The sequence below is a fragment of the Psammomys obesus genome, unplaced genomic scaffold (assembly GCF_907164565.1).
Source record: "Psammomys obesus unplaced genomic scaffold, mPsaObe1.curated_primary_1811, whole genome shotgun sequence".
NCBI classification, from domain to species: Eukaryota; Metazoa; Chordata; class Mammalia; order Rodentia; family Muridae; genus Psammomys; species Psammomys obesus.
In genome coordinates, this window is record NW_026585797.1 from 8,808,245 (window position 1) to 8,835,055 (window position 26,811).

Here is a 26,811-nt window from a genome sequence, read left to right on the forward strand (position 1 = left end):
ACTAACAGATTTCCTCGAGTGCTTAGAGGTTAGTAAGTGCTCCCTTAGTGAACATGTCGGTTAAGTGATTGTTTCATAGAATGTTGGTCTTCTCGAAAGATACTTTCTAAAAAGTATATTCTAAATTAAAATAAGCACAGCATAGCTGCTTACACAGTGTAATCAAAAAGGCTGAACTTTGTGGTGTTGAACAGTCATAAACAATTGGATATAGAGAATAACTGTCCAAAACCAGGTTAAGTAGCTACATATGTTGATTCCTAAGTAAACAGAAAAAAGTGAGTATTAGCCATATAGCTAATATTTATAATCATATGATAGTCACGAAATGTTGGTGTAAAGCTAGTATGAACCAGAAGTATATAAAAGTACATAAATTACTTCTTCAACGCTTATTTTAGATATTTGATTAAATATATAAGTTTTTGAAACATTTTCCCTATTTTGTTTACAAAAATGGGTCCTGCTTCCTGGGCATTTATTTGTTTGCCTTTCTCCAGACCCTCCTGCCTTCCAAACACAACAAATAATTTTTGCTCAGAGTAAAATAATTTACTTTGCAGTTCGTTCAAATATTATTCATTTTCAGCTTTGCAGAATTTAATAATTATAAACAAGTAGCTATCTGGGAAGCACAAAGCATAGACTTCAAAGATCCCGTAACCTGATATTTGTTCGGTCCCAAATCGGTGTTTTAATTATTTCCTATTCCCTCCATGTGACAGATTGGGTTCTTGGTGCTCTTGATGGCTAAATTAATCTCTCTCGGACTATTGCATTGGCTCTTTGCGCTATTTCCCTTTTATGTCACTACGGGGTTTCTAAATTGCTTAGCTTGCTTTTCCTATGGGTTCACTTCCTCTTTCCCACTGCCTCAGAGGCTCTCCTTTCTCTCTTCCCTACATCTTTTTTTTTTTTTTTTTTTTTTTACTTTCTTACTTATGAAGGGGTATTTAAATTCCAACCCGGAACTTGGGCTCGCGCGCCTTGGATGACGGGAGTTGTAGTTTCTGTGTCTTCTGGGTAACCGCCTTTCAGGCGGATTCCTGCGCTACGCGGAATCCCACAAATCCCAGAATGCACCAGAGTGGGTCCGCCCCCTGTGCGCAGGCGCCGTGGGGCCGCAGGATTTGAATCGGCGGCGTTGTTATTGACGCCATATTGGGGCCGGCGGCGGGTGGCAGAGTTGGTCTGTGGGGACGAGGGGGTCGAGTGCATTGCCCAGCTCTCCAAGGCGGCGGCTCCCTCGCAGCTCCCGCGCGCCGCCGCCGCCGCCCACGAGCTGCCGCCTGGACCGGCGTGTCGGTGCTCGCGTCTCGGTCGCGCCCCCGGCCCGGTCCGCGTCCGGAGGGAGCCGGTATCCGCGCAGGAGCCTCGGCGCGCTCCGCCCCAGCGCACGGCGGGGGGCGGCCCGGCCTCTCGGGAGCGGCCCGAGCCGGCGGCGCGACCCTCGCGCCTCGCCCGTCGGCCCCGCCGCGGCTCCGCTGTCCCGGGCCCGCAGCCACCGGGCACCTCGGAGGGCCCGTTCGCCCCCGGCCTTGCCGGCCCCGCCCGAGCCGGGCCTCGGCCGCCCGCCGCCATGGCGTGCGGAGCCACTTTGAAAAGGACTCTGGATTTCGACCCGCTGCTGAGCCCCGCGTCTCCGAAGCGGAGGCGGTGCGCCCCTTTGTCGGCCCCGGCGTCGGCCGCCGCCTCCCCTGCCGCCGCCACCGCCGCCGCCACCGCCTCGGCCGCCGCCGCCTCGCCGCAGAAGTATCTCCGGATGGAGCCTTCCCCGTTCGGCGACGTCTCGTCCCGCCTCACCACAGGTGGGCCTGGGCCCCGGGGCTGCCGGGCACAAAAGGGAGGGCGGCGGCGGGGCGGGGGCCCGGGCCGCGGCCGCCGGCTTTGTGGCCTTAGCTCATTGTGAGGAGGGTCACCTCGGGGCAGGGTCGCGGGGACGGCTTCCTGATGCCGGGAGCCAGCGGAAACGATCTGAGAGGGTGATAGTATTCCTAAGCCGGCGAGAGAAGGGTCACGTTCCGTCCGCCCGAGTCCCCCGGTCTCTTGGGCTGAGTCGATTGGTTGCAGCTATTAACTCAGTGACTGAGTGGTTTGGAGCGAGAAGGCGGCCCCTCCTCCATTTTAGACTTGGCTGCTTTTTAGCGTAGAAGGGGTGGGGCTCGGAGGGGGATGGATGTCACTGGGGCGAGTTGTAGGCCTGTCATTAATCACCCACAAGAACGCCACTTTGGCTGAGTCAAGACCTGTTTCCCTAGCAGGGTCAACAACAAAGCAAATGTTCTAACCTAGGAGTGTAATGTGATCTCCCTATGTGTCTAGTCCCTAGGAAATCTTGAACTTTTAATGAAAAGGAACTTGTACCTCAAAGTGGGACTGACCAGTTTCTTTGTAAATGCTTTAGTTTTCCCAACGGGGCAAGTTAGGAGAAAACACCGTAGCCTCGAGAGTAACGAATAAATCAAGATTCCAGTAGACTTCAGACTTTGAAGTCTTGAAACATTTTCTGAAAGTGACTGCCAGGGATTGCTTTTGTACTCTAAGTGTGTACCTAGAGATATTTTCCCCCTCTGCATTTGGAGATCTTTGTGTGCCTCCTGCACAGTCGTAGGGTAGACTTTTACGGACTTGAAGTGTAAATCTATTTCTTTTGTGTGTGGCATGCAAAGGTTTGTGATTTGTGTGTGTATGTGTTTGAGTGTGTGTACGAAAGCCCTTAGTGATATTCGTAAAACTTTTGGTTAGCTTGATTAATTTTTTTCTCAGTAACTCACTTTAAAAAGATGAGAACTATAGAGTTCTTATGGAAGTTTTTTATTAACTTCTGTATGCATTTGACTGTATCGAGTGTTTTGTTTTGGTTTTCTTTCTTAATGTCACATTTGAATATCCATATCTAAATCCATGGTGAGACCTCAGTTTCCTATTCTTGACTATTAAATATTTTCTCCAACTTAGGACACTACTGTTTTAAAAGTTGCAGACAGTTTTCAGAGGCATTCTAAGAATTTTACTGAATGAACATAACCTAGCTTTCCCTCCCCTTTCCTTATATCTGATACAGCTCTTCCTGATTGATTTGTGTAGAGCAGTGGTTCTCACCTGCAGGTGGAGACACCCTTGGGTGGTCATGGCAGATATTTACATTACAATTCTTAACAGTAGCAAAATTACAGTTAGGAACTTGCCACACTAATTTTATGGTTGGGGTCACCAAAACATAAAAGGGTTGAAGTTAGGAAGGTTGAGAACCACTGGTTTAGACATTACTGAAAAACAAGAGAACAAAGTGAAGAATGAATTCCTTGGGGCAGACATTTTTAATTGTCTTTAATGAAATTCTGTCTTTGAACATTAAAATGGTGTCTGAACTACTAATGAGGCCATTTCAGAATAGCTGTAGTCAGCAATAAATGTCATTGGACAGGTGTTACATTTGTGGGTTACAATATATCTATGTCTTTGCAATTAATATAATCTTGAACAAGTGCACAAACTGCAGGGAGCTGTCACACCTTCCTTTACTTGTTCAGAAGCCATAATGATCGTTCTTTAAGCTTGTCGTGTCGCTGCCGTGTTTGTAGCAGTGGTTAATACGCTTTGCTCATTACCTCAGATTTCAACTAGAAAGAGTACATTAGTAAAATAATTAGAGTTATTGCTAGGTTTTAAGCCTGCTGATAAGTTTGATCACATATTGAAACCTAAAATCACATGATAATTGATGTTTATAGTTTGTTAAATATTAAGTGGCTATTTCAGTTATTTGAATATTAATGTAGATTAGCTTCATGGAAAATGAGAGAAGATTGGTGAAGTTTAAATTTGCCAAGGTGTACTTATCTACTGTCATTTTTAATGGCCCTGTAAATGCGTGGCTGAACTTTTTTAGATTAATGCTCAAGAAGTGGACGTTTGTACAGAGCATGTGCTATCTGGCACAGGCATTTTTCTAAGTACATTGTCTTTATCACTGCTCTCTTGGTGTTTTTGTAGTCAGTGTCTTGATGTGACATATTACGCCTCAGGAACTGGGGCACTATTTTAAATCCTGACTGTTATTTCAGATATTCCAGGAAGGGGAATCCAAACTTTGATTTGATGACTACTGGTATTAAAGTCAGTATTTTTCAAACTTGCAATTTAATACTAGATACCACTTAATACTAGAAGAGGGCTAGTTGAAGAAAGTCTAGTTTGCTTACGCTCGACTTGAAATTCTTACCCTGTTAATTAACAGTGGCTTCTGTTCTTGCCCCTTTTCACACATCATATATCTCAGGCATGATTTTTGGTATACCTGAGTTTACTAATTTAGAACTGTATCCTAAAATAGGTTTGACAAACTGTGCTCATGTATTTGTACAGTCTGGGTGGTAAGAGTGGTTTTTAACATTTTTAAATACCTGGAAAAGAATAAAAAAATATTATTTCACTGTTGAAAAATTAAAGAAATTCAAATGTCAGTACCATGGAACACAATCATTGGGGAAAAGTGCACTCTGGTCTGGTCTAGGATTATAATTTAGTGGTACTTAAAATACTTCTTAGTGTGTGAAAGGATGGTGGATGATTAATGAGGGGGATTGGGAAAGAATTATTTAAATGAAGTTGGAAAAATGAATATATCAAATACTTACCCTGGGAAGTTGATGGAAAGTAGTTGGGTTTGTTTGTTTGTTTGTTTGTTTGTTTTTTAAATTAGAGGGTGTCTCTCCATATAACCCAGGCTAGCCAGGAACTCCGAGTGCTCTGCCTGCCTTTGCCTCTCAAATGCTGGGGTTAAAGAGTCTGTGCCACCCTGCCCTGCCTTAAATAAGATTTTTAAGGAGGCATTTTTCTAAGTACATTGATAATTTAATAATTCATATATGAAATATATTTTGATCAAACACCTAATTTTCCCAGATCCATCCTACCCTTTTTCTTTGCTTCCCAATTTCCTGTTCTTTCTCTCAAAATAACCTGTCAAGTCCCAGTTTGTGTTGCCTATTTATACTCATCCATTGGAGCATAGCCGACCTTCAAAGACCTTCAAGAAAATTGACTGTCCTGCCTCAGATGCCACTAACTGTTACTAGGTTCCCGGCTAAGGAAGAGCTCTTGTGTGTAAATGTTGACTGTCTTGGACACGCAGCCACTATTGCTGTAAAGTCATGAGCGCTTCAGTCCTGTCAGGTCCAGAAGACACTGGTCTTCCCCCACATCTGCCTTCTGTTCCAAGGTGGTCCCTGAGTACTAGTGGGAGGATCGCTGAGCTCTGTGCTTTGACCAGTTGTGAGTTTGAGTGTCAAGTGTATATATTATACAAAGAAACTTCTCTGATGAGGTTGAGAGCCACACTAATCTATCTACAGGAAGACAGATACAATCTTAGAGGGCAGTTTGATACCATGTCCATTTAACAAAATACCAGTAGAATGTTCAGCCCTGAAGCCCATGAGTGTTCCAGCCATGAGTTGTTGGCCAGGTTTACGGTGTCAAGCCTTGGAGTAGCCAGAAATCATAAACCCAACCAGAAAGCAGGGCATTAACCCCTGTGGCATTCATGCCACTATTACACTAATGGGCTTGTCATGGCATACTGATATATTTGTAGTTCAAAGGGTTCACAATTGGGTAAGGATGTTGGATGACTTTCTTTCGTAGTAGCCTGCAAACACCTGGGACTATGGAAGCTAGCTAAAAGAGGGGAGCTTCTGGGTCAGTACCAGCTTGTTCCATGGCCTATAACCAGAATATGTGGAGTTCTTAGCAGTAGTCTTAGCCATCAAGTTCTGGAGGGTAACTGATAGTGTTGACAGAAGCCTATATCATTTCCTGGGTCTCTAGGACACAACAGCTTAAGGGGCTGTATCCCATACTGGCACTGGGCTTTTTATTTGGCAACCTGACTTATTTTTTAATATCTATATTATTGTGTAATCAAACGATTGTCATGGCATTCCCAAGAAAGAAGTCATTTTAATAAAACCAAAATATTATGCAGCGTTGTAAGAGACTGTCAGTGCTGTCAGTCAGATCTATCACATGCTTCTGTAATTGTCCATTTGAGTCGGTGATCTGGTGAGTGGACTTCTGTGGATGCTGACTTCTTTGGGAGCTGGCTAGTTAGCATTAATGTGTACATTGTTTGTAGCTTGCTTGGTACCACTGCTATAGTTTATTTCAGGAACTGAGTTGGATGGAGAGTTAAATTCCATTGTAAGAACTCATTGTATTTGTTGGAAACTTTCCATTAAAAGATGGAAACTACAGCTTGTGAATGGAGAATAGATTGTTCACTAGATGTTGATACATGCCTCCAAATGGAGACACCAGCTGGCTTAAAGGAAATATAAATGGCTCTAGGCAGACAAATGAGATGTCTGTTGGAGAAAGCAGTATCTTACTTCAGATGTCATTTTATTGAGGCAGAAGTACCTTTTAATATTTTTGGTTATTTGGACGGCTGTTAAATTACCTCTAGTCTCTTAGTGGATTTGACAAATGCTTTTGGTAGTGGGCTTTGTACTATGTATTATAAACTTGGTATTTAGGAGCATGTTGCTCCAGTTACCTCATGTTCCAAGGCAAGTGTGCCCTGTGATACTTCAGAAGGAAGACAGTGAAACAGAGCTCATTTACATAAATATGTGCATGATAGTGGTAACTGCCTTTAGCCTTGTGTGTGCAGTTCCATCTTGGTGCTGGGAATAGACAGGGCAGAGCTGAATGGGACTTTTAAAATGCTGTCTAGCAATTGTGCCTTTCAGTGAATAATCTTAACCTTTCTACAGAAAAAGTGAGGTCATCATGTGGTAGTTTCTTTAGTTTCGATAGTACCAACATTACCAACTTGGTGCAAGTCTCAATCTTTAAAGTATCCTTATGGATTAAATGAGGTAATAAAGGTCAAGGAAGAATTCTCTCTTCCAGAGGAACCTTGTCCGCTTACCTGCCCCAGCCCGCAGACCTCACAACTGGATCTTTGCTTTGGCTTTGCCCATTTTCAGGTCATCAATTGAAGCACTATCTCTTCTAAAAGCAAATTAAAAGGGCTTTTAGATGCCTGCTTCCATTCATGTCTCGGACAACTTCCAGATCAGTCAGCAGCAATTCATGGCCCTTAGTTTTCATGTTTGAGTTTTCTCTACTTTGGCTGCTCTTTCTGTACTCACCTATCATTAAATTTAGGATTTCTTTAGTTCTAGTTTCAACTCCATGGCCATCTTACCCAATAGCTCCTTGGGGAGTTGCATGATTTAAATGTGTACTCACAGATGACTAATTTTCATCTTTAGTTCAGATCATTCCAGACTTGGGCTTTTTATAACCAGGCCTTCCCAGTGGATACCCTACTGCCAGAAGCCAGAATTTTTGTGAAATCTCTTTATAAATACTTTTCTTTCATTTGTGTCTGTGTGTATAGTGTTCATGTGTATATACATGTTTGCATATGCCTTAGCTGAGACTCCAGATGTCAATCTTGAGCCCTCCTTAGTCTCCGTTATTTACTAAGGCAGGATCTCTAAGTTGAATTCAGAGTTAGCCATCTTGCTCCTCTGTTGTCTCCATCTTCTACAGTGGAATTACAAGGGGGCCACTGGATGCACCCCATCTCCAGCTTTTAGTACTTTAACCAGTGAATTTTCTCCCACCTTAAAATCTGTTGGCTTATGAATTCATGAAAAGGTTTGTAGATGCCAATCAGTATCTCCTTGTGGAGAAGTAGTCTTCTTTTACAGTAGTCACTTTAGAAGAATGGGTTTGTTTACAGTCAATCACATGATGATTATCTTAGGAGAGATAAAAAAAAAGCAGCTTTAAAATGTTGGCCACACACTAATATTTCATTTTGTTTTGTTGTTGCTGTTGGATTTTGTTTGTGTAGTTTTTTTCTTTTGTGTGTGTGTGTGGTTTTTTGTTTTTGTTTTTTTTGAGACAGGATTTCTCTGTCCTGGAACTTGACAAGATTGGCCTTATACTTGGAAATCTTCCTGCCTCTGCCGCTTGAGTGCTGGCATGGAAAGGCGTGTGCCACCATCTACCTGCCCATGTTTATTTTAAAAAAGAACATGCAGGATTGGAGAGATTGCTCAGCAGTTAAAGTGCTTATTGCTTTTGCAGAGATCTTGAGTTCTTTTCCCAGCACCCATGGCATCAGCTCACAACTGCCTGTAATTAAAGCTTTGGAGGCATCTCTGTCTCTGGGTACCCACAGATGTGGGCGCGCATACACTACACATTTTAAAAACACTAATAAAAGAAAGTACTAGAGGCAAATAGGATTTATTTAGTTTGTGAAGTGTGACTTGGCAAATGTTAATGCCATTTTTCTGTGCAAAGCTGGACCCCCTGCTTCTAGGTTAGATGGAACCATGTGTTATCCTTAGCGCACAGACTCTTCGTATCCCCCTCTCCCCTCGGCGTTCTCCTTTCCTCCCTTGTGTTGGTAGGTTCAAATACCCCTTTTTCTTCCGTGTTTATTGTGGCTGCTGTTTTGTTCTAAATGTTGATTACCATGTGTTTTCCTAACTTGTAAGCTATCTGAGAGGATACTGGTAAGTAGTAGGGCCCACACAACAAAAGCAGTGGGGTTAACACGTCCCTTTTGATGTCATGAACTGGAACTCGGGAGCTAGCAAGAGAATCTACCTGCTGATTGAGGGGTTTTGGATTCTGAGTCCCATTATGCAGCTAATTAGTCAATTATTTTTCAGTCAGGATTTCACTACATATCACTGGCTGGCCTGGAACTCATTGTGTAGACCAGCCATGCAGGCTGGCCTTGAATGTTCTCTTTAATAGAGAAATTAAGAACTGTTTTAAAGTAATGATCTTGGAAAAGTAACTGCTTTACGAAGATGGGTCTCTATTAATTTCCATTGTGGATGTTTGAATTTGTAACAACATATGGTACTATCTATATAATTTGGAGTTGTGGATTTGTTCTGTTATTCAAAAGTTTCGTAGTGTTCAGTCTTAATGGCTACTGTGGCTACTGGAGATTTTCTGTACTTGTTAATAGATTTTATGTCATTTGTTTTGTTTTTTAGAAATTAATAAAATTTTCAAAATGTCTTTGTTAATCATGTTTTGTCTAGATGCATGTTTAAATTTTGAGATACTCCATAGAGAAATAAATGGCATATGGATTGGCAAGCTGCCTAAGTGTGTAAGCGTGCTTGCTGCCGTGGCTGGTGATCCCAGAACCCTCATGGTGGAAGGAGAGAATGTCTTCCCAAGTTGTCCTCAGACCCCTACACATGCATGGTAGTGTATACAGATGTGGGTTCATACACAGTTTGTTTATAGAAAGAAATGGTATATAACATATTAAAGAGTCTCTTACATGTAAAATTTGAAAACTATATGCGTAGCTCTTGCTTTTGATGTAATGCTTGAGGGAAATTTAAAACTTTAGTGCATCTGGACCATCTTAGACTTTTAGAACTTACAGGCCCTGGAATGTTATCATGACACTCCTGTCTCTCAACTTAGTGCTCCCTTATGTCATTTTCACTTGCTTTTCCCCATGTTGTGACCCTCTAAGATGTTGTCTTGAGGTAGGATCTCTTCTGGGTTAAGAGCTTGTTCTAGCTAGGCTGGCTGGTCAGTGAAACTCTGGATCCTCATACCTATCCCCAGTGTTAGAAGTTAGAACTCAGCTCATCATACATTGAGAGCAAGTGCTCCATCTTTCCAGCACCTCAGTTTGTTTTTTAAAGTCCTGGGTCTTTTTCTCTTATTTGTGACCTTGTTCATTTTGCTTAGTAGGATTTAGATAATCAGTACAACCTAAAGGCTTTTTGCTCATCTTTACTTACCTTCTTTAAGAAATCTTCCAAAGAGGCATTGTTGGTCTACCAATAATACCAACAAGGAAACAAGTTTTATTATTACTCAATTGCTGCTTATTAGATTTTAGAATGAAAATACCTAGAGTTAGATTTTCCTGGTACTTTCAGTTTTTTAATGTTGGAAGAGTTTTAAAGTTTCTAAAGTAATTTTAAAGTTCATGAAGAGGCCATAACATTGGGATATAGCCTGTCAGGAAGATAATGATATTTTACTGTGAAGGACCCCTACAAATTCAGTTTAAGCTTCATGAAAGCTGCATGGCTAAAACTAGAGTACACAACCAATAGTGCAAATGACAGTTTGGCTTTTTATTTGATGGACTGTAAATTGTGTTACAGTCAACTAAAGAGCTCAATATATAATATATTCTTAGATAAAATACTCAAAGTATGTAACTATATATTGTTTTAATAAAAATGAGTGGATAGAGGTAGCTTTATGAATAAGTAGATAAGAGTTTGATTAATATAATACCTAGAAGGCCTTTAGTGGGAACTTAAGTCAGTTATCTGAATAGAAGTTGTGTAGATGGGAGAATATTGAGTGTGGGAAACTTGGGAGGAGGTCACGTTACTAGCTTCAAAACTGTTTAACTCCGCAAATGACTACATCAATAAGTAACCAAGTAGTGGTTTGTGACTCGTGCTACCTGGATCTTGTCTAAGTTAGATCATTGGTTGTATACCATTGATGATTGCGTGCTGTCAGTATTAGAGCATTTGTGGGCGTAGTAGAGCGTAGGTGACTTAGTTCATCATAGATGTGCAAAACAGTACAGATGTTAAGAATTCTTGAGCGCTTTAGTTGCCACTGACTGTTGGCAAGGATTAGGAGTTAACTGGTAGTAACGTGAAAAGGTAAAGGGGCTCTGGAAAACACTTTGGTGATTTCTTTACAAAATAAATCATTTACTTGTGATTAGGTAGTCTGATACCACTCTAGGAATTACACAACAGAGGTGAAAACATTCGCAGACTAGAACTTGAATTTAATAGTTTCATTTGAAACACTCTACACAGGAAAATGGATAAATTACCACCAGTCAATAATAGAAAGAAATTTATTGGTGCAGTATGTATGAATTCCAAGCCTATCTAGTAGATATGCAGTGTAGATGTTATATGAAAAGTCACTATACTATGTTGCTTAGGAATAGTGACAGCAAAAATGTACTTGTTATAATATGGATGCAATTAAAAACTGTTTGTACTGTTTGTTGTGAAGTTCACTTGTACAGAATGTCAACTGTAGTAAAAGCATGTGAATGTTGACTTATTGAAGACTGGAGAAAGGGTATGTGTGAGTGTATGTGTGATGTAAAGAAACGTGAGAACCTGTTAAAATAGTGAAGGTTGTGATTTTATATTAAATTTAAATTGATAAATCATTTTAAAATTATACCTGAAAATTATTGTTTTCATTATTTATTTATTTTGCCTTTTGAGACTGTCTCACTGTGCATCCTGGAACCTACTTGGTCACCTCCCTCTTCGACTGCTGGGATTAAAGCTGTTGTACCACTATGCCTAGCTATACCTTAAAATTCTTCAGCTTGTTAATGATATCTGTAGTAGTTGGTATTAGGGCTCAAAATAGTTTCACTGAATTTTAGTTTTGGGTTTGTTTCAAGCATTCTCGTTGTGGTACGTTTAGTTTGGCTTTCATTAATTTTGGAGTAGTTTAGAACAAGATGCAGTGGTTTTTAAACCATTTGTGGGTCACATATCCGATATCTTGCACATTACAATTCATAACAGTAGCAAAATTACAGTTACAAAGTAGCAATGAAATAGTTTTATGATTGGGGTCACCACAACATGAGGATCATTATTAAGGGTGGAAGCATTGGGAAGGCTGAGGACCACTGATAGAGGAAGGCAGGTTATCTGAGGAGCACTGGCTTTGCAGTGATCATATAATGTATGTCACAAAGAGGTGATAAGTGTTAAAGTCAAGCTACTCTGAGCTAGTGTAGATATCAGTAACTTAAAAGCCTTGTAGAATATTGTTGTAAGAAGAGTTACTTTTAAAAAAAAAAAAATGGAGATACTGTGCTTGTCCTTGTTTGTGACAGGGTATTCCATAAGTTTATCAGATGCCTCTGATAAATGCTAGGAAACCCATTCATAGGAGGTAAACCTGCCATGACATTAATTTTATTTCATACTGTCATTGTTTATTTAAGTGGAAAAAGACTGAAATTGACCAGCTATACTAAACAAATGTTGACATTCTGAAAAAAGGTTTAAACAGTTAAAACCCACAGAGCCATACTGAAGGGATTGGTTTGTTGTTGTTTCCGAGACAGTGTTTCTCTGGGCAGCCCTGGCTGTCCTGGAACTCGTTCTGTAGACCAGGCTGGCCTAGAACTCATAGAGATCCATTCGTCTCTGCCTCCCAAGTGCTGGGATTAAGGATTAAAGCTGTGCACCACCACCACTGTGCTATGGAATTTTCTATTTGAACTACACATTCATATACTGTGTGTACATGTGTATGCATGTATACATATATGCACAAACGCTTATTTAAATGACAGAATTAAGTGATATTGGCTGGATTCATTTGTCATTTGAGCTGCTTTTTTTTTTTTTTTTTTAGTTAAATGGAATTGGCAACATCCAAAATGCTTGAAGTCAGACAGGGGAGGGCTGAAGAGACGACTCTGTGGCTAAAAACATCTGCTACTTTTGCAGGGTACCAGGGTTCTATTCCCAGCATTTGAGGGTTGGCTATCGACTGTCCTTAACACCAGTTCCAAGAGATCAGATGCCCTCTCCTGGCGTCCACAGGCGCTGCATGCATATGGTGTAGTTAAGTACATGCAGGCAAAAGACAGATACACATATTAAAAAATAAAACATAAAAAATTCTTTAAAATTCTGAATATTAGAGAAAGATAAAACTACTGAAGATTAAAAATGAAAGGTACCAATATTATTGGATTGTTACTGTGTATAAGTCTTGAATCAAATGCAGAAATACTTCACTTTGCATCTTTTTTATTACATGTTTTCACTTTTGCTTTCAATTGGGACTGATAAACTCACTATGATTTAATTTCACATAGAGCTCAAGCAGTTAATAAGAAAGTCGGGGGTGGGTGGCACAGGCTGGAACCTCAGGTAGCCTTTTTCTGATTAGATTAAATGGTACCTACTTTCAATTAGAAATCTTGGCAAAGTAAATCGTATTGGCTCAAAAATGATATTCTGGATATAATTTTATGTTACAGTGGCCTTTATTAAAGATAACTGCATTGTAGTACAGTATTTCTTACCTATTGAAAAGACCCTTTGCTATATCACATTTCATAGAGGCTTTTCTTTCTCCCCAGAATTCAGAATGCTTTGTTGTTAGTGTTAGAATGGTTTTGGGTTTCATTGTGCTTCATATTAATGACAGTCATTTTATACCTGATGAGATTTTAATTCCCTGTACTTTGTCATTTTAGAACTATACTTGAATGTACATGGTTTTCCATTCTTCGTTCCTTTATTTTATGTATATGAGTGCTGTATCTACACGTACACCTGCATGTCAGAAGAGGGTATCAGACCCCGTTATAGATGGTTGTGAGCCACCATGTGGTTGCTGGGAATTGAACTCAGGAACTCTGGAAGAGCAGACAGGCAGGGCTCTTAGCCACTGAGCCATCTCTCCAGGCCCATAGTCTTCCTTTCTAGTTATTGGAAGTACTGATTAATATAAGTAGTTCAGTATATCTGAGCTCTGACTTTGAGTGAAACAAGTAAAGAAAGATTAGTCAGATACCTGACTTGTTTTTGAGTAAAGTGCTTAAATTTAGTTTTTACTAACAGGATTTGACTTTATGGAAGTGCTAGATTCCAGGTGGAATGTGAATGCCATTTTTTTCTTTTTAAGATTTACTTTATTTTTATGTGTACATGTTGTCTGGGAGTGTATGTCACGTGCTATGCCTGAAGAGGTCAGAAAATGATTAGATATGCTATTTCTCTGTGCTCAGAGAAATGGCTCACAGGGGAAAAATTCTTTGTTATTTGAAAAGAATATTTCAGAGAGATTTAAAAAATTTTAATTTATCATGAAAATTTTAATCTTGCCAAATTTTTACTTTTTTCCTCTTAGAACAAATTCTCTACAACATTAAACAGGAGTATAAACGTATGCAGAAGAGAAGACATCTAGAAGCTAGCTTTCAGCAGACAGACCCAGGGTGTAGTTCTGATTCACAGCCACATGCATTTCTCATCAGTGGACCAGCATCACCAGGTAATAAAATGTTTTAATAAGCAAAGGAAATGTTATGTGAGAAATGATGGGGGAAATGTAATGCAAAATACCTGCAGTGATTTAGAGCACCTGCTTTTCTTCAAGATGAAAAGGTTACGCTAAGGCAGGGTTAGGTGCACGCCTTTAAATCCCAGCACTTGGAGGCAGGTGGACTTTTGAGTTCGAGGCCAGCCTGGTGTCAGTGGGTAGAGGACAGGCAGGGCTACACGGAGAAACCCTGTCTCCCTTTACCGCCCCCCCCCCCAAAAAAAAAGTTACACTAAGTAATTAATATATATTTTAAAATTAACCACCTGGATTCTCACCAGCCACAGACAGCCACCTTTATTTGGCACCCCTGAAATGGACACTGTAAGTATAATGATGGATAACTTAAAAAAAAAAAAATCATCAGTGGGCTGTCTTCCAGAGGTCCTGAGTTCAATTCCCAGCAACCACCTGGTGGTTCATGACCATCTGTATTGGGATCTGATGCCCTCTTCTGGCATGCAGGTGTACATGCAGATAGAGCACATATATACAAAATAAAGAAATCTTTTTTTTTAATCATGTGTACCAAACACTTTAAAAATACCCAATTTGATTTATTTTTATGCTTTTGCCTGCACTTATGTAAGTATAACAACAGCCTTGGGTGGTTTGTCTCTGGTGTCCAAGCCTTGGTCCATCTGGCATCTACTGTCACTGTCGCCTGGCATCCCTTAGGCATTGTAGGCTCTTAGCCACTCAAAGAACACTGGCTGGCTATGTTGATTTGTAGGCCTGGTACTAGCAGAGGCCAAAAGAGGATGTCAAATCCTCTGAAGCTATAGCTACAGATGGTTATGAGCTTTGTCATGGAGGTGCTGGGAACCATACCTGGGTAGCCTGCAAAAACAAGTGTCCTTAACTGTTGAGCCATCTTTCCAACATGGCCATATACTCTTCTGTTAGATAACAGGGTTGGAACACTGCCATTTTGTGAATTTTCTGTAGGTATTGATCTGGTAGTTATATTCAAATTTTTTTCTGATAGAATCTTTATACAAAGGTCTGTCCATGTACTCTTGGACATTTCTCACCCTGGGATAGATCCCTAAAAGTGTGGGCTTTTTTTTTTTTTTTTTTTTTTTCCTTTTTAATTGTATATCAGTTTTAAACCCATCTTTTCCCTATAGAGAGAATGGCCTACTGTTTTGTTTTGTTGTTTTTTTTTTTTTTTTTTTTTTTAAACAGTAGAAAAGGGCTGAAGTTACTTGGCCAAAAAAGAGCCATCTTACCTTTTCAATTAACACCCTATCAAAATAGTTTTTATTTTAGTAGAACCTGTTTTTCCTTAACAGGGAGAAGAAAGGTTGGTACAATTCATAACAAAAGATACAGGGTAATCAGTTAAAGCTTGATAGTGAAATGGTTCAACGGTGCTGCCAACTGTGGGAGTTAGGTTTACCAAGGGAGTGATTCTTACTAAAATTATACTAATGATTTTAAGTTCTCTGCGAAGTTAAATTCTTAGGATGTCAGTTGATTGCCAGCCTTAAGGAGGCTTGGAACTTCAAAGTAAGTTACAATAGGCTTGGCAGTTGGGGTCTAAAGCTCATGCACTTTATTTTGATGAGAAAAGGATCTAAGAAGTGTTAATTAGGATGAGTTGATGCAGGTAGATGAAGATGAGCAAACTGAAGAAAGCACTGTCAACATAGGAGTGTGCTTGTATTTGTATAGAGACTTGACGCAGGGGTGCAGTGGGTGGCCATCACAATCCCGAGTTAGCTGAAAGCCATGAGTGTTCTTAGGAGGTCAGAGTGCTCTAAGTGATCCTTAGAGGAGGACTGTCTAAGGAAATCTTTTTCCAGGAAATATCTCACCACTTGATAATATCAGTGGCTATTACATTAATAATCTTTCAGAACTTGGAACCATAAGATACAGATGGAATTTTCCCCTTCTTTAGACTATCCTAGCAGATTAATCAAAAACAGAAAAAAATAAGGATATCAGAGCTGCCTCCTTTAAGAGGTAATGAAATGAAAATTTCTGAAATTTTGTTTCATGAGTCAACTTCTGTCATAAAGTTAATACAGATTTGTGCTCTTAACAATTACTATTAGAGAGTTTTTTTAGTTACAAAAACACAGAAGGAATAATCTTGCTACTTTGAAATTGATAGTGGTGTTGAGGCTGTTTTGGGATACATTTGCTTTAGTTTGGTAACTTTGTGGTTCTGTTGCTGTTTTGAGTACTTGAATTTAGGTAAACTATATTAACAAAGTGGGGATTATGATCACTATTCAGAATTTAGAATCAATTGTAGTTCCTCAGTGAGGGATATTTCAAAATTTTCCTTATAGCAACTCTTTTTTAAGGTATAATTATCTTTTTTTTTTTTTTTTTTTTTTTAGACATAATTCTTTTAATAGGAAATTAAGGGGTTTGGAAAATGAGGAATATCGAAGTGGTGGAATAATATGGTTGTGAGGCCTTACTATATGGCCTTAAACTAATAAGCATTAACAATAAAACAAGTGTCTTTATAGTGGAATAATATAGAAAAGTAAAGCTGTAGACCATACTTAGAAGGGTTTTTTTTTGCAGCAAATTGTGTAAATTAGCCACTAAATGTTCTGAGCAGGCATGTGCTGGAATGGAGACTGAAAGTTTTGTAATAGGCTCCATCATAGCAATGATTTTGTTTTGAAGTTTTCTCCATCTTTAGTTTTTTTTCCTCTAGATAACACCCCCCCCCCTTTTTTTAATCAGTCATGGTCTGATAGAATTATTAGTTGGACCTGTTTATCATAAATAATAAATTTAAAATGATATGGGAAAGTTGTAAATGAAAACCTCATTCAGGAGGTAGTCTGTTGTGGTTCTAAATCAGGTGCTCTTTTATCCATGTTGTACACAGGGACTCCATCTGCAGCATCCTCACCGTTAAAAAAAGAACAGCCCTTATTTACTCTAAGGCAGGTTGGCATGATCTGTGAGCGTTTGTTGAAAGAACGGGAAGAGAAAGTTCGAGAAGAATATGAAGAAATACTGAACACAAAACTTGCAGGTAACGCATGAGTTTATTCTAGAATATCTTAGTGTTTTAGTCACAGTTCTATTGCTGTGAAGAGACACCATGACCAAGCAACTCTTATCAAAGAAAGCATTTAATTGGGGCTTGCTTACAGTGTCAGTGGCTTTGTTCATTGTGGCAGGGAACATGGTGGCATACTGGCAGTGCTGGAGCAGTGAATGTGCATCATGATCCTTAGGGAGAAGAAGGGGTTTTTGAAACCTCAAAGCCTCCCTCTGCCCCATACTTACAACCACACCTCCTAATCCTTCTGATTCTTTCAGAGTTCTACTCCTTTGTGACTCACATTCAAATAAATATCTGAGCCTATGGGTCCATTCTTTTCCATTCAAAAACTCACTGTAAGAAGTGAATTATTTCCCACAGGTGTTTTTACATTGGTGAAAAATATTCTTTCTGTACACTGATAGGGTGTTGTCTATTAACCAGAGAATTTCAGTAAAAGAAAATCAGCAGCCTTGAAGTTCATACCTTACCTTCATGGCCCCAGGAAAAAGCCAGCCATGTAGGTCAGCTATAGGGTTAATAAATTCAAATTTTTATGTTATATCCTGTGGAAAACACTGATTTGAGCTATTTACAGGTTAAGGGAAAAGATGAAGTTTTTAAAGAGTGTTTTCACATAACTTTATATTTTCAAGTTATATAACTGACATATACCTCTATTTGTAGAACAATATGATGCATTTGTGAAGTTTACGCATGATCAGATAATGCGGCGATACGGTGAACAGCCTGCTAGTTGTGAGTATTTGACCTCTGAATTACAAACTGACAACATTATGTTTCTGTATTTAAGAAGAGAGTTGATAAAAATAAATGTGGAGAAAAGGTTAGTTTAAAATACAAGTAAAATGTAACCCAAATATCTAGGGGTGATACTAGGAATGAATTACCCTGTATGTTTTAATTTTGTCCAGTTCTTTATACTAATACTCCTTTTCTCCTCCAGATGTTTCATGAATCACGCTTTTTGCATTTGTGGGCTGCCTTGTTCCTTGTTGAGTTGTTGCAGGAGGTCCCAACTGTGATGTGCAGCAATGCCAGTACCCATCTGTGAACACAGGTTATTTCAAGCTTTCGTCACTGGCAACCACTCTTAGGCAGCAGCCGTTGGTTTTGGAAACTTCTGTGATGTCACTACCACCTGGATGTGGACCTTTGCTACTTGTATTAATACCAGTGGCCTCGTTTTGCTGTATCATTACAATTTGGCTTCTTTATATTAATGTTTGAAAGGGATTAAAGCTGGCATTCTAGAACATGCCCTTCACTGGTTATGTAAATAAAACTGTAGAATGACACGTCAGATGAAGTTAGTGTGATTTTAATTGTGCACTACAACCAAGCTGTAACCAGTTATTAATAATTTAGAATGTAATCCCAGGACAATTAAGCAGTTAGTCTACAGTACTTCTGTGAAATAGTGGAGGAGAAAGAAGAGGAGGGCATTTTTGTGTTTCAGGATTTTTCTTGGGGTTTCAGAATGGGTTTATATGATTTCCTTTATTATTATTTTTTGGTAGTTTTATTTATTCTATCAGTCTTTTTAACAAATGTTTATTGCTGCACTCCCCACCCCCCACCCCCCCCCAGTGTATCATTGTTTTACTGCCCTTGTAGCACTGGAGTTTAGTTGGAAAAAATAAAACATTTACTTCTATTCTGCCTGTTTTCAAATTGTACACATGGGTAGTATTTGAATAAAGTAGTGTTTTTAAATGTAAGTATTTTTAGAAATCAATGAAGTTAATTTTCTGATAAGATTTACCTTTTAAATGCAGTTTCTAAAAATTAAGTTTTGATTGAAAATCGCTTCTATAACTTGCTGCACAACAGCATGTTACATAACAGGTTCTGAAAACAGCTGTTGAACTTCTACCTTTGAGACCAGTTTTAAAGTTTTTCAATGATGTGATACAGGGAATCGTGGTTGCTCTAGCTCAAGTGATAAAATGCCCCAGGGAAAAGCAGTTTATTTTACCTCATAATTCCAGGTTACAGTCTGTCCCTGGGGAAGTCAGAGCAGCAGGAACTCATTCACAGGTAAGAGCAGAGAGCAGTGAATGCCTAATGCTCAGCTTCCTCTTACACAGTTGAAGTGGGTGTTACCACCCACTTTCAGGCCATTCAGTTCCCAGACATGCCCACAGGCCAGCCGGACCTAGCCAAGCCTTGTTGAGACTTAGGAGATCCTAGGTACAACTGAGTTGGCAAAATTAACATCTTGGGGGTGGAGAGAGGATCAGCACTGGTTGCTTTTGTTTCTGGCACCCACACAGCAGCAGCATCAAATGATGCCTCTTCTGAATGCCAAGGTCTGCATGAACACGGTGCGCACACGTACACTCAGGGATGCACACATAAAGCATTACATATAGAACACTACCATTACAGTGAGTGAATGAATAAATGCAACACACTCTCCACACAAAGCTTTCTTATAAAGGAGTGAACACGCTGAAAGTGCTAGCCACACACGTATAATCTTAGTAGTTCGGGGATGGAGGATTAGGGGGTTCAAGGCCATCCTGGCCAATATGAGAGCCAACCACCTCCACCCTCAACCCCCACCAACATTGCTCAGTCAATTATTTTGAGTTTTTAAAAATGAGTGTATTTGTATGTGTCTGAAGCCATAAGACAGACAGTTGTTGAGCTGCCCATATGGGGGCTGGGAACTAAACTGTCCTCTGCAAGACACAAGAACATTCTAAACTGCTGTCTCTGCTAGCCCCTTCTGAATTTTAATAGCATACTTCCAGTCATTAGACTAATCTTAAATAAAACATACTGTGTTATTTGTAATACACTCACTGAAAACAGGATTTTGTGTCTTTTTAACTGTGTATTCCATAACCTCATTTAAAAATAAACCCCTAAAGTGTGTTGTATGGCTTCAGCAAGATCCCAAGCAGTTCTCACCTCTCTTAGTGCATGAGAAAAAAGTCATAAGACAGGGTGGCTAGCTGAAGCTCATTCCCACTTAGTAGATTTTCAGCCTTAACACTATTGGCACTCTGTATTCTGGAGTGTTAACGGTATCTCTTCCCTTTCCCAATTTGTCAACTAAGACCTCCACATCTTTCAAATTTAGCCCTCAGCTTGTTAAGAAAATACAGAAGTTGAAAGAATAGTGGCATTGTTTACTTGAATTTTTCTTTTAAGTATAAACTGATAGCTTTCAAAAGTTTTACTTGTTAACGGTAAAATGTGTGCTTCTCTGTAACCTCAGTGCTATGTATCTAAAGTAGATGCTGTCTACATTCAAATCTCTTGTCAGGTGCTTTTAGCCCTATTCTTCCAACCTCTCCCTCCCCACCCCAAGGATTCAATCAAGATTCCAACTTGAGTTTTCTTTGTGCTTCCATTAACCTGACCTATCCTTTTGAAGTTACAAACCAGAAGCCAGGTCTAAAGGTTTAGGCGGTTTTTTGTTTTTTTAATATTTGTATATATGTGTGCACATGTGTGCAGGTACCCACAAAAGGCAATGAGAGGGTGGTGGATCCCTTAGAGCTGAACTGTCTTGAGTAGCCTGGTATGGTTGGTACAAACCAAAGTCTGATCTTTTTGGAACAGCACGTGTTCTTAACTCAGGATAAAGCTGTCTGTGTAAGAATGTAAGGTGATGCTGTGGTGTGCGTATGAGATAGCATCATATGGCTTTCCAGGTTGCTGCTCAGTTTGGATACACTGGTTCGGTCATTTGTTAAGTTTATTTCACAATCAATTACAAGTTACCTAAGATTTCTACATTGTTAAATATAGTCTATGAATAGTATTTGAACTTGAAACTATTCACTTGGCTTCTAAGATACTTTTATAATATCAGTATAAACTTCAAAGCTGGGGTTGGAGCTCCTTGCCTTTCTTTTCAGTACTTATCTTCTCTATTATAACATTTTATTCACCTCATTGTGTGGTATTTTCACTTGAATGTGTAATAGGCATCTCCTGATTTTTATATCCAAAGCCAAATCATTTTTGCTGCTAATCTTTCTCTCAACCAATTAGCCTTCCATGACTATGATAAAATACTCAGGTTGATTGATTTTTTAATAGTTGTCCTTGTTACTTTGGTCTGTAATGAGGCAGCAGCATATGGCTGGAGTACAGGGCAGAGTGGTTAGCTAATCAGCAAGGAAGAAGAGTAAAGAGAACTGTTGGCTCCTACTGGTTTCCTTAGAGTCATGTTCCCAGTGACCCAAGAAGCTATTTGACCTTACTCTTAGAGATAGCACTGATAGGACTGAACCTAACACATGCTCCTTTGTGTATACCTGGACCACACCACTGCAAGCCTTTTGCAGGAAGGACCTTAAGGCTCTTTATGCATGTCTAATCGTAGTCTACCTACAGCGTCACCATCTCTACTGATGTTACTGTAGTCTAAGATTTATTTGCCTTATCGCAGTGATCAGCTGCTTCTTTGTTCCTCTTACTGTGCTTACAACAGGAGATGATCATTTAAAGGCTTCACTTCCTTTGCTTAGATTGCTTCTTACTTAAGAAAATAAGCAGCCCTTGTAGTGATCTATGGAGCCTCGTTACCTGCATTCTTCCCCTTCTCAGTTCCTATTGCTTGAGCTACTGTTGTTGATTATTAATATTTATTATTGATTTATCGCTTAGCTAAACTGCAGTTATTCCTAAACCAGCTGTATACCCAAATCACCACACAGAGACTAGGATTTATTTAATTAACCTAGAGCACAATGCTGGGCAACAGTTACTCCATCCTAAACCTCCAAGCCCGCATAGTTTCCTCCTGTTCAGATTTCCCACATTATACTTGCTTTTAGTTATATCTTAGGTCCAGTACATTTCTGCTGCTGCTCCCAGGTCCTCCTCCCCAGACCAGGATGTCCCACCCTATTCTCTCCATTGCTCAGCACTGGCTGGTTGTTTTATTGGCAGAACAGAGAACAAATGGTGGCATGTTTACACAAACTAGAGACAGGTGATGCTATTTCCTATTGAAACCAGATAGTGGGGTAGAGCAATCAGCACTTGAATGAACAAGGGTAAATGTATATATTCCACAAGAATGTATTCTATCAACAAGCCACCTTACCCATTCCAGCTGTCTGTGTTCTTTTGATATGGCTGGCATACTCCCATCTTAGGATGCCTGTTACTGTTACTTGCCTGCTGGGGTCACCCATAAATCTCCATGGGTAGTTTGTTCAGTCCTTGTAGTTTTGCTCAAGTGAGGTGTGCTCTGACCACTCTTTAAAACCACAGTGACAAGTCTACTTCTTAGCCTGCTGTTACTTGTGTATATAATACTATAAATAGTGTGTTCTGCTTTGCTAAAGTATTAGAAAGGCGTGGACCTTTTTATTTTCTGAAGTATCTCAGAAGTACCAAGCACATGATGCATGCTTAGTATTAGCAAACTTAAAAGTACTTCAAGATTTCAGTTTAGAATACCCTAATTCTAAGTAATTCTAGTTGAGGTTTCAGTTTTCCTCAGCTAAGGATTCAACTGACTAGGATACCAAGTAATTACACAAATCAGCTTAATGGTTCAGTGTTACAGGTATTTTTGATTGTATGAGAAAACATTCCGTTGTGCTGCTCTTAAGTGGTAGAGAAAACCAGCTGCATATGACATGCACAAAAGCAGGTAAATAACCTACAAAAAGAAAAAAAAGCAAGAACATGTGCCTCAGACAAGATAAAAACTTGCCAGTATTGAGACCAGCTCCTCTGTGGTATTGTTTAAAGAAATGTCTTCTGATCTGGACATAATGTAAATTCCTTCTAGTGTTAGCACTTGGGGGTGGGGCTGAGGAGAAGGGATCATAAGATTGGGGCAGTCAAGCAGAAAGCCCAGGTTACCCAACACTGGGGCCAGCTGGGGAGATGAAACTTCTCAGTCTTATTCTCATGTATCTATGTTCCAGGGGTTCAGATGAGTTCTGCAGGGGGTGACAGTGCACACCTTTAATTCCAGCACTCAGGAGGCAGGGGCAGGATGATCTGAGTTCCAGGATAGCTAGAGCTACACAAATAAGTACTGTCTCAAAAAACCAAACCAAGCAACCAACAACAAACAAGAAAATGAATTCTGCTCTTCTAGAGGGCCCGAGTTCAGTCCCCAGCACCCACATCTAGAGGCTCAACAACTGAGTGTACCTCCAGTTCCAAGGAGATCCTGTGACCTTCTTTTGTACTTCGCTCATGCACATACCCACCCCCTACTGAGAATTGCTCTTAAAGCTGTGTGCATGTCTGTACACACGTATGCACACACCCTGCAATACAAGTTAAACTGGAAGCTATTTAAGTTTTTTTTCTGGACATGGGCTCTGCACCATTTGCAGGCAATTTTGGCGTAAGTCTCTGATTCTCTTGGGGGTTGAACATTAAATAATGAGCTTTGGGTGTCAGTTCTTACCATGAGAGACATCTAGATATTATTTCACTTGGGCCTTTACATTTCCGAGTTTTGTAAGCTAGGTATAAGGTTTGTGAAAGTCTTTATTGGCTTTAAGTTTCCACAGCTGTTCATGTGAATATATACTAGCATTAAGTATAACAGCAAACAGCTTTGGATCTGGTAAGTTGCTAAGACTATGAGAAAAGGGGAGGCAGAGGTGGTCTTAGAACCTTTCTAGCAAAGACAAGACAGTGTCATTTACACAGTATCCACTCAAGATTGATTTGCTTAGAATTTAGTATGACTGTAAAAGTGTGGCAATATGTAAAAGCTTTTAGTCATTTATGCATTTGTTGATTAGACTGAAATACTCCAGAAACGTTATGATACACAGGTCAGCAGTACGCTTCCTGGTTATGCTCAACTCAGCAAGAGTCTCTTCTAGGGGATGCAAATGTCAGGTTTCTTTTTCATCTGATGTTAGATGTGGAACTCCTGTCTTCACTCATGCTTTTTAGCAGCCGCCCCATGTCAGTCTTGCTACATGGTCAGTTTTCTTCTTTGTAGGTTTTATAAAACCTAAAAGTTCTAATTCAGAAACAGCTCTAATAAATCGAGCACTGGAGGATCTAGCTAAGGAAAATTAGGTGGTGTTTTTTTTTTTTTTTTTTTTTACAAATTTCAAAGTTAGAATAGTAACTGAAAGACAGGTGTGGTGAGTGGTGCACACACCTGTAATCCCAGTACTCTGGAGACAGACAGCCTGGTCTACAGAGCGAGTTCCAGGACAGCCAAGGCTACAGAGGGAAAACCTGTGTTGAAAAACACAAGAAAAAGTTACTGGTAAATTGAACCGGGTGGCTGCTGGAAAATATTAAGTGCCGTTAGGACACCCCACTAAGGGTCACATGAGCTGCACTTACATAATAAGCCCAGCGTGTGGGAGGCAGAGGCAGTTTGAGGCTGTCCTTGGCTATAAGTCAAGTTTAAAGTTAGAAGAGACTACACGATATTGTCTCAGAAGAACAACAACATGAACAAGCAACAAATGGAACAGTGTTTATATCACAGCTGTCCCCTCCCCAAACTCCTAAAAGCATATTCAAAAAGGTGATGATTCAATAATGACAGTTTCCTAGATGGCACATGCCTTTAATCCCAGCACTCAGAAGCAGAGGCAGGCAGATCCTGTGAGTTGGAGGTCATCCAGGGCTACACAGAGAAACCCAACTCCTTCTTAGTAAAAAACTACAATATAGCCCTTCCCTGTCATGCCAAGCCTGCCTGCTAAGGAGCTGCCATGAGCAAGGCCACCATCCACTGAAGAAATTCATGGCCAAGAAGTTCTCACTGAAGTCAAACAGTGGCCTAAGAAACGGCAGCAGCACGCAAGAAGTCTTGGAAAGAGTAAACGATGTCTGCTCAGCAGAGCATCCACATTCCTCCTTAAACGGCCTGTTTGATTGTGGTGTAGAATTGAGTCATCTACATTCTCATATGAAACTTTGCTAAACTTTTGTGATGCCAAAAAAACAACAACAACAAAAAAAAAAACACACCTAGACTATAAATTGAGAATATAATTTTAGGTTTGATCTCAGATTAAATTCAGGATACTTCGAAATTTAGGTTGCTTTCAGGTGGTATGGTTGAGAAGCAATCGTTATGAATTTCTAGATGTGGATTTTTTGTTTACTTTTTGTGTTAGGGCTTGAGTTCAAGGCCCTGTGTTTAAGCAAATGCTCTATCACTGACCTAGACTATCCCATTCAGGAAACTTAAAATACTGTTAATATACTGTTAATAACAGGATACTAGAATTGGTTTTAAAAGGATACTGGATAATTTCACTCATTTCTTCTGAGGTTGTAGAATTTGCATCCATTTTTTCAGCAGCTGTCACAACTGTTGCAAATGCCTTTTGAGCATACAAGACAGAAGAAAATAAAACTTGTTGCTATGCATCTTTTTCTTTCTTTCTTTTTTTTTTTTTAACTCTTGAGATGTTTCTAGAACAAATCAGGCTTTAAAACTGTTGCTGTAGATAACTGGCACATCTTTTTTCATATCAAGAGTTTAAATTCTCAATACCACACTAATAGGTTTGGTCAGTTATTCACTAAAAATAGTAAAACTGGCTCTTTGTGAGTTTGTTTTAGAGGATTAAAGTAGAACAGCAAGCAAAACAAAACAGAAACATAGCTAGTCAAAATCTAAGAAGCAAAGAAAGGCCTGTTTCTTCTACTATCAATCTTCTACTATCAATCCAGGAAAATGCTTATTTTTCTTGGAAGAGGCTAATTCAGCATGTCTTCTGATGGTATCGGTCAAATGTCAGATGGGGCTTTTGACAGTCTGGACATGCATTCCTGATTGGAATTCCTCCTGTTATGTGAGATATTCACTGTACCCTGCCTTCTGAAGTGCAGAGAGCTGACCTGGATCCTTTGGCTTTTCCTTTCAAAGAATACAGGACCAGGACAGGAGCCAGTGCGAGGGTGCAGCCTGCTAAGCTACTGCTTCCTAATTTATGCCTTCCAAACAAAATTTAAACATAAAAGTTTAATTTAAAGCAATTTTTTTTTTTTTTTTTTTTAAGGAAAGCTGTCTGAAACAGTTAAACAACTAACCTGTACTTTTCTTTGTGGCCTACCTCTGACCAGTCGACAAGGTTGATCAGCCGGCTACACTCCAGGTGCAGTTTATAGGCGATACAGATGTCAGGGGCACTATTTGGAATGCAGCCTTCCTCACTTTTCAGTGCTTCATTCTAAAAGCAGCAGATTAAAAACAAAAACAAGTAGCAGAATTCCTAGCCTAAGCTTACTGAATCAGAACATAGAATCTTCTCGTAACACTTGAGTAGTTTGTTTACTTGGGTTTAAGTCTTGGCCATATTCCTTTAGGTCTAAGCCACTCTCCCCATAAGGCCTTTTTTTTTTTTTTTAAATCTTAATTGTGAATTACTATTTGCGGAGACTATCATAATACATTTCAGTTTGCTGTAATGAGTTTAGAATTCTATGGAAATGATTACCCAATAAAATGCTACTTCCAACATTTGAATTCTAGCAGTTATGTGGTATTAATACATCTCATTAGCAAGAGTACAGTAAAAGTGATCTCTCAAAAACATTTCTCAGCACTACGGTTTTTGTTTTGTTGTGGAAACAGGGTATAAAATATATATATATATATATATATATATATACATACACATACACCAAGCTCCCACTCCAGG

The 26,811-nt window shown here is 39.7% G+C and overlaps 2 protein-coding genes across 4 annotated transcripts in view; one reads left to right on the top strand and one right to left on the bottom strand.

Moving 5' to 3' along the window:
* Nucleotides 1-1,175: 1,175 nt before the first annotated feature.
* On the top strand, nt 1,176-18,486 carry Akirin2 (akirin 2). The gene is made up of 5 exons (XM_055599273.1): nt 1,176-1,808; nt 13,954-14,097; nt 17,006-17,155; nt 17,855-17,926; nt 18,135-18,486. Exons 1-5 carry the CDS (start codon nt 1,580-1,582, stop codon nt 18,143-18,145), a joined length of 606 nt encoding a protein of 201 aa, XP_055455248.1. The 5' UTR covers nt 1,176-1,579; the 3' UTR covers nt 18,146-18,486.
* A 656-nt stretch (nt 18,487-19,142) lies between these two features.
* Orc3 (origin recognition complex subunit 3) overlaps nt 19,143-26,811 on the bottom strand; it is a 60,287-nt gene continuing 52,618 nt past the window's right edge. For all 3 annotated transcript variants that reach the window (XM_055599272.1, XM_055599271.1, XM_055599270.1), the window contains exons 18-20: nt 26,224-26,340; nt 25,409-25,488; nt 19,143-24,190 (exon numbers count right to left, since the gene is read on the bottom strand). In XM_055599272.1, the coding sequence (XP_055455247.1) occupies nt 24,085-24,190; nt 25,409-25,488; nt 26,224-26,340 (303 nt within the window). In that variant the 3' untranslated portion in view covers nt 19,143-24,084. The remainder of the gene's footprint in view (nt 24,191-25,408; nt 25,489-26,223; nt 26,341-26,811) is intronic.